The sequence below is a fragment of the Cupressus sempervirens genome, chromosome 9 (genome assembly GCF_028749045.1).
Source record: "Cupressus sempervirens isolate cs-2001-9-10 chromosome 9, ASM2874904v1, whole genome shotgun sequence".
In the NCBI taxonomy this organism is placed as follows: Eukaryota; Viridiplantae; Streptophyta; class Pinopsida; order Cupressales; family Cupressaceae; genus Cupressus; species Cupressus sempervirens.
The window spans coordinates 113,030,673-113,044,128 of record NC_143126.1 but is presented as its reverse complement, the minus strand read 5'-3'; the positions used below and the strand labels follow the sequence as shown (position 1 = coordinate 113,044,128).

The following is a 13,456-nucleotide window of genomic DNA, read 5'->3' as shown; positions in this document are numbered from 1 at the left end:
AGAAAAGATCACATATGGTAGACTGAGACTTTTATGGAAAGAAAGGAAGTAGGAGCCCAGCTGGCCGCTGTGATTCAGCCTCCCTCAAACATTCTTTAGGCGCCAATATTCAATGCATAAATGCATCACGTTTTCTAATACCAAGACTGTAAAATAAACCTAAAATGCTATGGGCGGCAGTGATTTCCCAAAAGGTATTTGTAGGCTCTCGACCTATGAAGGAAAGATGGCAATGAGAGGGAGAGAGTCGGGAATGAGAGGAAGGCAGTTGGGTATGTTTGAAAAATAAAACTCGAGTGAATGAAAGAAGTTGGACACTAGGAAAAATAATATATATCTCTTGCCTCTTTCTTGACTCATGATATAACAAGGTTTAAAGAAGACTCTTTGGCTTTCGTAACTTAAAGAATATCTTGCCAATTAAAAATGCCAAGTGTTTAATTGGTTACAAACAAAGAAAAGAATATAAGATAGAAAAGAGTTGGAAGGTTATAATTCGAATATTATTATAATTCGAATGTTATTATATTTTGAATATTATTACAATTTTATATTTATATATGTACATGTAAATATATTAATGGGGTGACATCACTTTATTAAATTATTATAATATAATGGTGCCATTTCATTTTTATATCTATATGTACGTATATAGATATATCTATTATAATAATAAGGTGAAAGATCATATTAAATCCTTTGAGGTATGTTTTATATTTTAATTAGATTATTTTATGTTTTCCTAGATTATTTTCTTAATAGCTCATGTGGGTCCCACAAATGTATCATGTGTTCAAGTCGCTAGGTCCTCAACCCATTTGCTCAGTGATGGTGATGCTCCTGTGCCTAATTATTTTCTGACAATGCTTCCACCCCTTCGACGTACTTCCTACAAGGAAATTCTCCACAGTTAAATTATATTATCATAATCATAAATAATCATAACGGTTAACCATCTTTTCAATTCCATGAATTCGTGATAAATGATCAACTAGCATGTTATCTTCACTTGAAATTATAATGACTAACCATCTTACCATTTTGCAAGATTATAACAAATTAAACTGTCAACTGACTTCATGTGAACCTCAACAACTATATTTTAAATTAGGTCAAAAATTGGGATGTAACACTAACAATATTTATATAAATATAAAAAGTATAAGGAATACTTATATAAATCCTCCCACCTTCTGAGTTGAAAAAATGACTAAATGTTGAATTAGGGACTTAACTTGTAAATTCAAAATTTTGGCACTAGGTTGGAACCTAACCATGTCCAAGGATAAAATCCTCGCCTACCCTTAATTTCAGCCCTAGCAAAATTGGAGTGAGCATTGGCACAACCCCCTCAAACTAGTACTCACGAGAACAAAAAAGAAAAAATGGAGTTTTTTTATGATGTTTGAAGGTGAACTGCTACCGCTTCTCCCTTGGATTTTATTCTCTTAGGGTGCTGATTTCCGCTTCATAGATGGGAGCTTGAGTAGTGATCCACTTCCTTCCAAGTGACGAAATAGTTGATGGATGGAAAATTTGTAGGGAATGAATGAGTTTTGAACACAAAATAAGATAGTGGGATATTGGGTCACACGAGGAGAAATCCTCAAAGGGTGGTGGATTCCACCACCGCAAGAGGATTTCTTCCTCTCTAATGTGAAATCTCTGCCCAAGAACAAAATCCTCAAGCATGTGAAATATCTGCCCAAAAAGAAAATCCTGAAGCATATGAAATTTCCGCCAAAGAAGAAAATCCTCAAGCATGTGAAATTTCTGCCCAAGAACAAAATCCTATAGCATGTGAAATTTCTGCCAAAGAAGAAAATCCTCAAGCATGTGAAATTTCTGTCGAAGAACAAATCCTATAGCATGTGAAATTTCTTCCCAAGAAGATTTTCATCTCAGGTTGCAAGAAGAGAAGTTTGAAAAGTGGAGTCTAGAGGAAATTTCATTTCATAAAATCTTTAAAATCTCTTTCATTTTGTTTATATCCCATCATATTTTGAGTTTAATGCATCTTTGGTCTCTTCTATTGCAAGGTAAATCGTTGAAGGAAGAATCTTGGAAGATAAGGAGATCAAGGAGGTCAAACTCAACCTCAAGGACCTTAGGTGATGAGAAAGTGTAACATCCCATTTTTCCTAGCCTTAACTAACAACTATCATAACATTGAACACAGTTTTTTAGCTATCTAAACATATCTTCAACCAAACTTGCATAAAATACCCGATGCAAGAAGATAACTTGAATGCAGATCATAACTCTATCTTCTGCAAGTCCTAGCCTCTAGTGAAGAGGAGAAGCATTGTTAGGGGCTTAACCTCCTAACCGCGGACCCTTAAGTATCCCCACACAATCTCAATTGAGAAAGGTCCTCGCTACCCGGGATTAGGCATGGGACATCCCTATCCTGTCACTAAGCATCTCGGTATTAGAGTGTCGGCTAAGCATCTAGCTAGGCTATGGAGTCCTTCCCATCAGGAGCAATTCTAACCTCTAGTGATCACAGCAGCAAGCATGCCACTAAACCTACCTTGGCTGGGGATTTACATGGACATTGTGCCCAATCACCCACCGCTTGACTTGACAACAAAAATAGTACCATTTGATCACCATGAGCTGACTCAATCTATATTTATTGTTTAAGTCCATCAATTGTTTATTTTGTTTCTGATTTCTTATCTTCTCTTGCAGATATAACCCATTGATCATTTGATATCAGCCCACACTCTTCATCTTGACCTTGCTGATCATCCTCGATGAATCTCAGTGTGGCTGTTTATATCCTTGAACAATCTTTGTTTATCACAGTCAAATACTTTCTGCCCAGCCTGGGCTTATGACATACATTTATATTAAAGATCTAATATATTTTATAACTGTTCCCATAACTCTTTGAGTGTGCCTTCTCTTATCTCAAAGGCATATGGAAGATGCCCTTGTATAAGTATTGCACGGAGTTGGAGATCCTTCCAAATTAATTTAAGTTCTGAAAAGAATAATCATAACAATATGCAGCAGATAATTCGGGCCCTTATGCGTGTTTTATACAAATAGACTTAGGTAAACAAGACAATCAATTTGGAGATAGTCTGTCTGGGTCTATCTATATTATCAATGTTTCTTTCAAAGTTCCAAACTAGAATTTCAGAACTTTATAATATCACAAAAGTGGAAAAAGAAATGTAGAAAGATTGCACGACCTGGTAGAGGTATTATCACCCTTAAGTGCTAGTGAAAATTGGAATGCCTGGTATGGCTCCTTCCCTGTAGATTCTAGGAATCACTGGTATAAATAAATTGCAGTTGAGGAACAAAGGCTGTTATGTATGTTCACATATGTGAACCCATAGCACTGTAGGTGCAATCACAGAAGAGGACAAATGTAATATGGATGCAATCTCAAGTAGAGAGCACGACTCTATGAATGAAATTGGCAGATGGCAAATGAAATCGGAAGTAGCAAATGCGAATGTAATCACTGATATGGAATGTAATCACTGGTATAAATGCAGCCACAAATAAAGAGATTGTCTTATTGTTTCAAGAGCATGCTCGGTTACAAGCAAGATAAGGAAAGGTAATCACTCATATAAATGCAGCCACAAATAAAGAGATTGTCTTATTGTTTCAAGAGCATGCTCGGTTACAAGCAAGATAAGGAAAGGTGGCCACATCATGAGTTACGTTCAAGAGCCATTAAAAGGCCGACAAGACATATGGCTAATTCAACCATAACAAATAGGCCACTGGAAATATAATGGCCCAATGACATAAATTAATAATACTATAAACATTGCCAAAGTTGGAAATAATAATGACTTAACTCCCAATGCGTTAATATAATGATACCATCTTGTATCTACCTATACTTGTATATGCATGTACACATACACATGTATATACGTAATATTCTAAACATACGCATCTTGTGTATAAGTCATATTTTAAGTAGGCATATAGTTCATGTACATCCTATTTGAATTTGTACATATTTACACACACACACACACACACACACATATACATACATATATACATATACATATACATACATATACATATGTGTGTGTGTGTGTGTGTGTGTGTAGGCACATGTAGGTACCATGGTATCGTTATATTAAGACATGTTAGTCATATCAAGAAGCTCTAAGATCATCCCAAACTATAAAAGTAACGTTTGTTCTTAGCTTGATTATTTTATTATCTTATTAGATGCATTGACCAGTTAGCTCATGGTGATCACTTGGTAAATTGTTGCTTGCCTAGTCCAGTTTTCCCTTGACCAAGGTGGTTAGGACCCATACCTATTAGCTCAATAGTAGGTGGTGCCCTCGTGCCCTTTCCTTTTCTACCAATGCTTTACCCCCTTGGCCGCGTTCCTACAGAAGAAGTTTATCATGGTAATATCATATTCTCCAAATCATTTTAATGAAACCCATGTCAACTAACCATTTCCAATTCATATGACATCATAACAATTAACCAATATTTCTTAATCCCATGAAATCATAACGAATAACCAATACTTTAATTTCACATGAAACCATAACGAATAACCGATTTTCACCAATCAACTCAAGTTCGCATGAAATCTCAATGGCTATATAGATATTTAAAATTGAGCAAAATAGGGGATGTAACAGAAAGATTTCGAGCAACCGAATGCTAGAAGGAGATAGCTCAAGCTTGAGGACTCCAAATGAGAAAAAAGATTCAAATCAGATTATCGAAGGAAAACTCAAATCAAGATCAAGATGGGATTCGAGAAATAAAAATTCACAAGTGGAAGAATTTTTTTATCAACTTGAATTTCCTTCAGAAATCCAAGTTTCTTTTGAAATGAAGCTACATGAAGACTCCGTCACCTCAAGATAAATCGAAGATGAAGATCAAGTTCACGAAGTGCAAGTGATTCAAGTCATAGCAAGGAGAAAATTTTCAAGAAGAAAATTGAAAAAAATTGAGAAGATGAGGCAATATGGGAATATACCATCATAATAGGAGACTTGCTAATGTTGAGTATCAAGAGATTTATTTTCTTCCCCAAAAGGGTTTATCAAGTCTACAAGATGAGGATGTTGAGGTGACACCTAGTAGTCTTCTACCAATCAGGGAATTCCAGTTACACATGTTTCAATCATATTGTGCCAAGCGTACAATTTTCTCATTGCTTCTCAAAAACATTGTAATTTTCTTATCGACCCACAGGGTGGTGCCTTCATGTAATTGGTTGATATTAAGGAAACCATAATTTTGGATTAATCTTGGACCTTGATCTTGGATTAATCTTAGCTCTTCATGGAATTGGATAACTATAAAAGGCCAAGGCCTTCTTGTTTAAAGGGAGTTAAAATCAAAAGCTTAGGAAACTAGAGAAAGTTAGCTAGCCAGTAGTAGAATAGAATAGGAGGAGACTTGATCAAATTGTTGCTATAATGCTATCAAAGTAATTGATGATTCATTGTTGGTTTTCATGGTGGATTACTTAATGTTACTTTGAAGTGTTGCATGGTTTCATTAAATTCCTCATTTAAATTTCATTTCATGTTAAGTAGAAGTAGATCGAATGGTGATCAATGGTGAAGCTAGTGTCCATACCTTTTGTTACTTGATTGTAAGTAAAGGTGTTAAGGTTAGTCTGGATCTAAATTGCTAGTGTTTAACTTCTATCGGAGATGTTCATTTAGATTACACCTTCATAGGGTATTTTGACGAGCATTGACAATGTGAAATCATTCTTGTATCCATACAAGATATCACCATCCTATGCCTATTTGATTTGGTGAAACAAGGATTTGTTAGAGGCTCACCCCATCATCGACATTGTCTTGCATTCTTAGGCTCAAATAGATTCTGTAACATTTGAAATCTTATTTGGTTGGAAGTTATTTGATTTGAAGAAGTTGAGGCAGTTGATCTCCATTGAATGAATAATGCAAGGTCCTTTGTGATAACCAGCATATCACGTTATCAAAACTGAGTGAAGTAAGAAGGAACCTTGAGGTTGTCTCATTTGATCACACAATTTGTCTACATTGTTTAGCGTATGAGTATTCTTATTCAAGAGAGAGTTTGAGATTTGGTATTTCATGTTGAAATACTGAGTATTCGATTTTGTATGTTGTAGTGGAACAAAATTCACATCAACAGTTAGTAACCTATGAAAACATCATATGTTCTGTTGGATTCGGTGATGACTGTTCTTCACAAAGCAGCTGGCCTAATCAACTCAAAACATTTAAGTTTCTCTTCTTTCATGCACACTGGCCAAACATGGTATGAGCTTGTCTGGGAGTCTTCACCTCCATGATTTGGTAGGCAAACTTATCACAATTCATCGCCTTTGAAGAAAATTAATGGAAAAAGCAGTTACTCTGCATGGCTGATCCACTTTTAGGAAGAATTCCTTGTTTTCAAACAGCCTATGAATGAGGGCACTGTATTTCTTTGATCCAAACACCTATAAACTGAATGTTTTGAACAAGACATGCTTATCTTTTTCCCTTACATCCTGTCATGAGTCATCTAAAAATTTATTTTAATCCCTAAACATGGTTAGAGAAGTTAAAGAAGTTTTAATGATTATGTGGAAGCAAGCCACACCAGAATTATCTACCCATAAGTGGATAAATGGAGTAAATTGAAGCCAAGAAGAAGTTGCTAAGCACTTGAGAGGTTGACTCGAATCTGTCTCCTGGCACAATTAAACCTATTCTAGAGCCAAAAATGTTGGTGGGAACTATAACATCTTCAGATTCCTCTCTCTAGAACTCATGTCTAGGTTTTCATGTTTAGCTTGAACTTCATGTCCTCAACACATGAGAGAGGCAACTGCTACAACCGTATTTAGGGCTCAAAGATAAAATCACTTGATTGGTTGACACAAAATCATCATGCTATTTGTGGAAACTGAAACAGACCTGCCATATTGTAGTTCTCTCGTGTTTTCCATTCTTGCTTGTGGTAATATGGATTGCAGCAATGGTTCCATATCCGAGTTTGCAGTTTTTTTGTCCAAAACTCCTGTGTTAACTTGCTTATATCAAGAAACATCATCAGGTTGCACATAGCAGATGGAACTATTACCTTGGCGTGGAAGAGTCAAGTCAAACAACTGAGTCTAGCACTCCTTGAAGAACGTTAAATTCATAGGTACAGATATTAATATTTCTTAAATCCTTTTTTAGTGAACTGTTTGATCCATAGAATGTGTAGTTTATTACAAGGATCAAGTAGCCAATAAAGGAGATGTAAAAGGTCATGATAAATTGTCTAATTTAAGGTTCTGTTGCTTGGATTCTGGACAACATTATGAATATATTGAAAACCATTGTAAGTTATAATTTAGCCATATTAGCTGTAGCTCACATTTGCACATTTATTTGATCTATTTAAAATCCAATATCATGCTGAATTGACTCATCCATTTGTTGCTTGCAGCTGAAGACAACAACTCTTACAGTTCTCCTGGTCATTCTTCTAGTTATTTTTTTTTCTTCTGTTGATTCTGCTTTAAGTTTTTTGATCGCTTCAATCAATAAATGCAGCCCTTAGGTGTTGTTTACCTCTTCTGAAGGGGGAAAAATGTATTAGAAGAAAGAGCATGTTGTTTCTGGTGGGGAAACCTTGGGTTTGGTTTTGTGGTTGGATAATTTGAGTCTAATGATGTTGAAATAATATATCAGCCGATTCTGACACATGCTATTTATTTTAACTAATTATTTTTTGTGTAAATTTATAGCTTGGAGAGTGAAGCCAAAATCTGAATACTAGTAATACCCTTTACTCGTTTAAGAGAAGATTCAGTAAAGCAGAACTTGCAGCATCTTTCTTCAATGACAAATTTTAATTATTTTAACATGGAGTTGACTGTATCATATGAGATTAATAATAAGATTTAAATATTCCATATTTATTTATTTTTTAAAAGAAATTGAAGTCTACTAGATGTACCAAATTCAACTCACTTATAAAAATTCAAAATGAATTTTTTTTTTAACATGCTTCACTGCCAATAGATTGATATTATGTTTGTGTGTGTGTGTGTGTGTGTGTGTGAGAGAGAGAGAGAGAGGGGGCAGTGAAGAGGTGTACTCAAAGGAAGAGATGCAATAATATAGATGGAGGAGGAGAAGGAATCACAAAAAAAAGAGATAGACATGGGAATAAGAAGAGACATTTGTTAGACCTTTTATAACACTTGTATATATTACAATTTGTTTCGTTGATTTTCCAAAGGACTTTTAAAAAACAAATGGGAAACAAATGGTGAACATTTGAAGTACGGTTCTAAAAAAATGATGGTTTTGAATGGAATTCTCTTGAATCGATGTTCACTACATTGTAGTTTTGGGGCACCATTGCAAAAAATCACATCATATCACATCATAAATATTGATTGTTTTATAAAATGAGAGTATTAATTTTTCATATTTTGAGAAACAATAAATTGATTTTACTTTTTAATGGTAATATGTGTAAAAGTACTTTTTTTTAATGAAGCCTAACCAATTATATATATTTTTAATCGATAGTACAGAATTTTATTGATAGATCTTTCTAGTACAAAAGAGCCTCAAAATGAGTTCATGTCCGATAGAATCACATCACCAAAAACATGCCACTAAATTGGCAAATTTGCCTCAACATGTCGAACCAACCAGACTAAAAGCATACAAGAGGCACAAGACTTGCATAGCATAAGGCCATTACATTGACTTCACCTTACTAACATCAGACATCAAGCAACTACACAGGTTGCGAAAAGGACCAAATACATAACAAGGCAAAAGATGGCAAAAAACACAAAATGCCAATTAGTTGGTTGCCTTTGAAACCTAACCTCCACCATGAATAGAGAAAACAAAAATCAACTGACGAACTCCAAACCAACACTAGCATCAAAACGTAGGCCGATAGACCAAGGAGCCTCAAAATAGGCTTTTGAACCAATTGTCTGCTTCTACCTTGGAGAAATTTAGGATCACAGGTCCTCTAAATGCCGATCCACCATGAGCTCGAGTATCAAACTGAGTAGCAACGTGCACACGATCTCCACCACCCTGCTCGACCACCTCCTGAGCAATGCCACTGGATTCTCCCGACTCCTGACCGCCACCACTAGACGCTCCACCCCCCTGACTTGCAACCCTGAGTTTCCTTCTAATCATCGGACGCCTGTCGAGACCACGAGGAGCAGTGGATCTCACAGGAGTAGATTTGTACCTCCTTCGGCCTACCAACATTGCCGCCTAGTTTTGCTCTAGTTCCTGCAGGAAAGGAAACAACACCCTCCATCCTTTTCGAGTATCAACCAAATGCACCTCCTGAGGTCGAGAAGAGGTGAAAATTTCAGTGATTGCAGTTCATTGTGCCCACCGCTAATCAATTACCAAGGCCTCTAAAACATGTGCAGCCCCACCCCCAACCTCTGCCCGATTAACCACCCTTTCAAGCCTGCTTGCCCATTTCAGCTCCAACCATGCATGGGCCACCCTCAACAACTCCTTGCGTGAAGCACCCACCAGAAGGGCCAACCCCAAGAACAAGGATGAAATGTCCAAGTTTGTCCTGGACCGAACATGTGTTAAGAAATTCCTCACCCAAAAAATTGACCACCACTTCCTAGAACTTCAACTGGTCAATCTTGAATACATTCTGCATCCTGAAGATTGAAATAGGACTAGTGAATGCCAGGGTCTGACCCGTTGTCTTCAAGGACAAATTAGCTTCCATGGATGTAGGAGGAAGATACAACTCCAAACGCAAACAAAAATTAGAAAACAATGTACAAATTGCTCTCCACTCTACCATTTTAAAGGCAAGGTCGAACCCTCTCCACCTTGCGACACAGGCGAACTGGTTGTACCAAGAAAAACCATGAATACCCTTACGTACTCTGCCATTATTGCCTCGACCCCCCCACCAAATGAATTTAGAGTCACTTTGCATGCCTTGGGTAGCACTCCCAGTCGCCTCCATTTCTAGAAAGATTGTCATCATGACTCATGTGGGATCCAAATCCCTACACTCCTTGTGGGTTGTAGATTGCTGACTCAGCAAAAATCATGGGTTCAAAAAGTTCAAACTTCTCCTCAAGGGACCCATCCGCTCCAATGTTAGAAATCTCGTCAGCCAATGTGTTTGCCCCTCTCAGCACGAGAGACTTTGAATTCCTCAAAAGAACCCAACAAGACTTGAATAGTCCTAATGTGCCTATTAAGATACCATGTGTCCATAGTTTCTTTGGTGATGCCATTGATAATCAATTGTGAATCTCTTTCTAGATGGAGTTTCCTGACTCCCTAAGGGTCCGTTTGGTTCGTGGAATTTAAAAAACTTGGATTTGTACAAACCTTGGTTTAGCCAAATCAAGGTTTTGTATAGCTTCATTCCGATTTTTGAGATTTTACTGAAACCGTTTGTTTCACTCGGAAGATGCGTGTGAAGACAGATTTTTATGCGTAAGCTTGGAGTTGAAGGTAAATTTCAAAAAGTAGTCCAATCTATTGTTTTTACACTCCTTAAAAAACAAAACCAGGTTTTGATTTTCAATTCCTACTTTTTTTAAGAAGTCACAAAACTTGGTTTTGAGGCAAAGTTGGAAGTCACGTATGCTAATTCCATTTTGCAAATTTTGAAACAAATGCACAAATTTTCAAATCCGGGTTTTGAAAAAGCCAATTCTTGTCATCTTCCAGGAACCAAACGGACCCTAAGTGTCAGGCCTTCCTCATCGCTTCAATCATTGCCTTGCATTCAACTTCATCATTTGTACCGTTAGGAAGTCTCTTTGCTCCTCTTGCAATGATATCCCCTTGGTCGTTATAGGCCACAAACTCGACCTCGAATTGGCTTGGATTACCTCAGGACACCCTGTCAAAGTTTACCTTAATCCAACCTTCTGATGGAGGGTTCCAAGTGTTTGTCGGTCCTCTGGGAGGTTTAGCCCTCAACACACCATCAATAGGGCAAATAAAAAATAAAAAAAGGTCTAGAAACTAGAGTTCCTATAAGGGCCAAGCCTTGAAGTAGAAACAACTTACAAACAAATGTGTGTAGCTTGAAAAGAAAGCACCCTCGTGTAGCTAAAGTTGTACCTGAAGGAGGGTAGTTCATCCTTCTTTCCCCATCTCGACTCTTGGTTTGGCTTAAGGTCAGGAATTCTCCAACCATCAACATTCTCCTCAATCTCTTTCTCTTGAAGAAATACTAGTTTAGTTCAATGATTTATTTTCTTCATTCCTCTGTTGAGTTGTTTTCATGACATGATTCTCCTTAGGGATGACCTTAGATTTCCTTTTCTGTATCTTTGGCAAACTTTCAAAATTTCTTCACGTACCACAATTGACACTAACGTAACTATTTTTGGTAAAGCTTAATAATTTGATTTCAGATATAGGTTCAAGATGACAAGGCAGTTCTTGAGGTGAAAGTACTACTTTTTCAATGTATTATATTATGAAATTTGTATCTAAAGTTCAATACATATGAACATTAAGAGCTAGTTAAAAATAACCCATTGCTTATAGTTCCCTAGAAGGAAAATTATAATACTAATATAAAAGTACTTATATTTAATGTTATAAAGTGTTAATTTTTAATAATTCTAATAATATTTAATGACATGTCTTAAAAGTAATTACATATGAAAATAAAAACTTACCAAAGAAACTATGGTTGCGGGTTCAACTCTTAATTTCCCAATGTACATCACTTGATTAGTTATAGGTGTATGACTAGGAATTGGGAAACATTGGACAATATGAGTTCAAAGGTCAACTAAAAAACCTAAAACACATGCAAAGCTAAATTCCTAATCAAATAATTAAATCTATTGTGATTGAGTGCATAAAAACACATAAATGAAACCAAAAATAACCCTCAATGTTGCTCCAATGTATATTTATTTATTTTACAAATGATGATATTTTGCTCTCATTTTGATAGAATGCACTTATAAATTAAAACAAGTGGACATAACGATAATGGGAATACTTGAAAATGCATGGTTGGTGAAAGTGAAGAACAAGAGTTCAAGTTATAGGATTTTGGAACTCAAATGGATGACCAAGATCAAAGTCCAATTGATTTTTCATGATTGTATTCGAGGACTCCAAAGTAGAAAATGTCACAATTTGTGACAAAAAGGTTTTGAATTTGGAAATTATGACATTTTATGACAAAAAGAGAGTGCATAAAAAATGCACAAGTTACAGGAAAATGGGAAGCTAAAAAGGTGAGTGGAAGTTGCAAGGCTACAATTAAGAAGGTGCAGGCTAAATTAGTAGAGGTGAAGCACAATCAGGGTAGATGAGGATAAAATTAAGCGAGGGAATCCCATTTGAAAATTTAGGGAAATTTTTTAAATTCATAAATTCGGGAGAAATAACTATTGACACAAAAGTCTACACCCATTCCCAGCGTATTACCCTTGGGTGACCTCATGTACCATGGAAACAACCTCCAAGTGTGGGACTCACCCTTTGAGGTTGAATATCTCAAGAAGACCAACTTCCTTACAATTGGGATGCACCTAAACTAAAACTTTGAGGGAAAACAGAGAAGGATTGCATGAAAGTAAAATGTTGAAGGGAAAGGGAGCGATGCACCAGATTGAAACATAGTTACTAACTCTACATATAACTGCACTACACATCAATGAAACACACAAAATATACTAATTGTAACTCTATTCTATTCGTAACTATATTCTATCTTCCAAGAACTTGTATGGAGGTTACAACTAATCAGATGTTCAAAGGAAATGGATTTCACTAGGCAATAATTACCAGTAGGTTAAACACGACACACAAACTGAGAAAATAGAAAAGAAACATACAAAACAAGACAATAAACATGCACACATTAATGAATGGAAAGAAGAGGTAAAAACAAGATATTTCATTAATGGTAGGCAAAGGAATAAAATTGCAAAGCATACTGCTGCAACAAAAATGTGAATAGAGAAGAACCCATTAAAGTATTTACAAACTTGCCTTTATAGATTAGGCATAACTTAGATGCTTTCAGAAAGTTCAAACTCCAACTAAATTGGAGTTAATTGCAAAAGAAAGCAATAAATGAATATTAGAAAGAAATATGAATGAGTATTAGAAAGAAATATGATCTTGAAATGCAACTTCCTCATGGAAGTGATAGGAAAAGCCCAAATGAATGTATCCAACAAATGAAAGGAAAAATTTGATAGATTTAATCACTACAAGTAATAAATAGACATGGAGATATATTGGCATCGTAGAACAAGGCCCCAAAAGTTACCCAACAATAAAGAACGAGTGTGTTGTGGACGCAACCAATTAGATTGCCACTGTCAAAAAATGGGGGAAGGGATGACACAAAGTGTTAACCCACCCACGTACATCTCTAGAGTTGACCCACATAAAAAAGGATCAAATCTACCAAAAGAAAGAGATGTTCGTCGATGAAG

The 13,456-nt window shown here is 36.0% G+C and overlaps 1 protein-coding gene across 8 annotated transcripts in view; it reads left to right on the top strand.

The window, feature by feature from the left end:
• Positions 1-7,864, top strand: part of LOC149537805 (uncharacterized) — a 99,764-nt gene extending 91,900 nt beyond the window's left edge. For 6 of the 8 annotated variants that reach the window (XM_089799188.1, XM_089799191.1, XM_089799190.1 and 3 more), the window contains one exon: positions 7,447-7,864. In XM_089799188.1, the coding sequence (XP_089655314.1) occupies positions 7,447-7,560 (114 nt within the window). In that variant the 3' untranslated portion in view covers positions 7,561-7,864. Of the gene's footprint in view, positions 1-7,065; positions 7,159-7,446 lie in introns of all 8 variants that reach the window. The other 2 variants (XM_089799193.1, XM_089799192.1) reach the window with 2 other exon arrangements.
• The last annotated feature ends 5,592 nt before the right edge of the window (positions 7,865-13,456 follow it).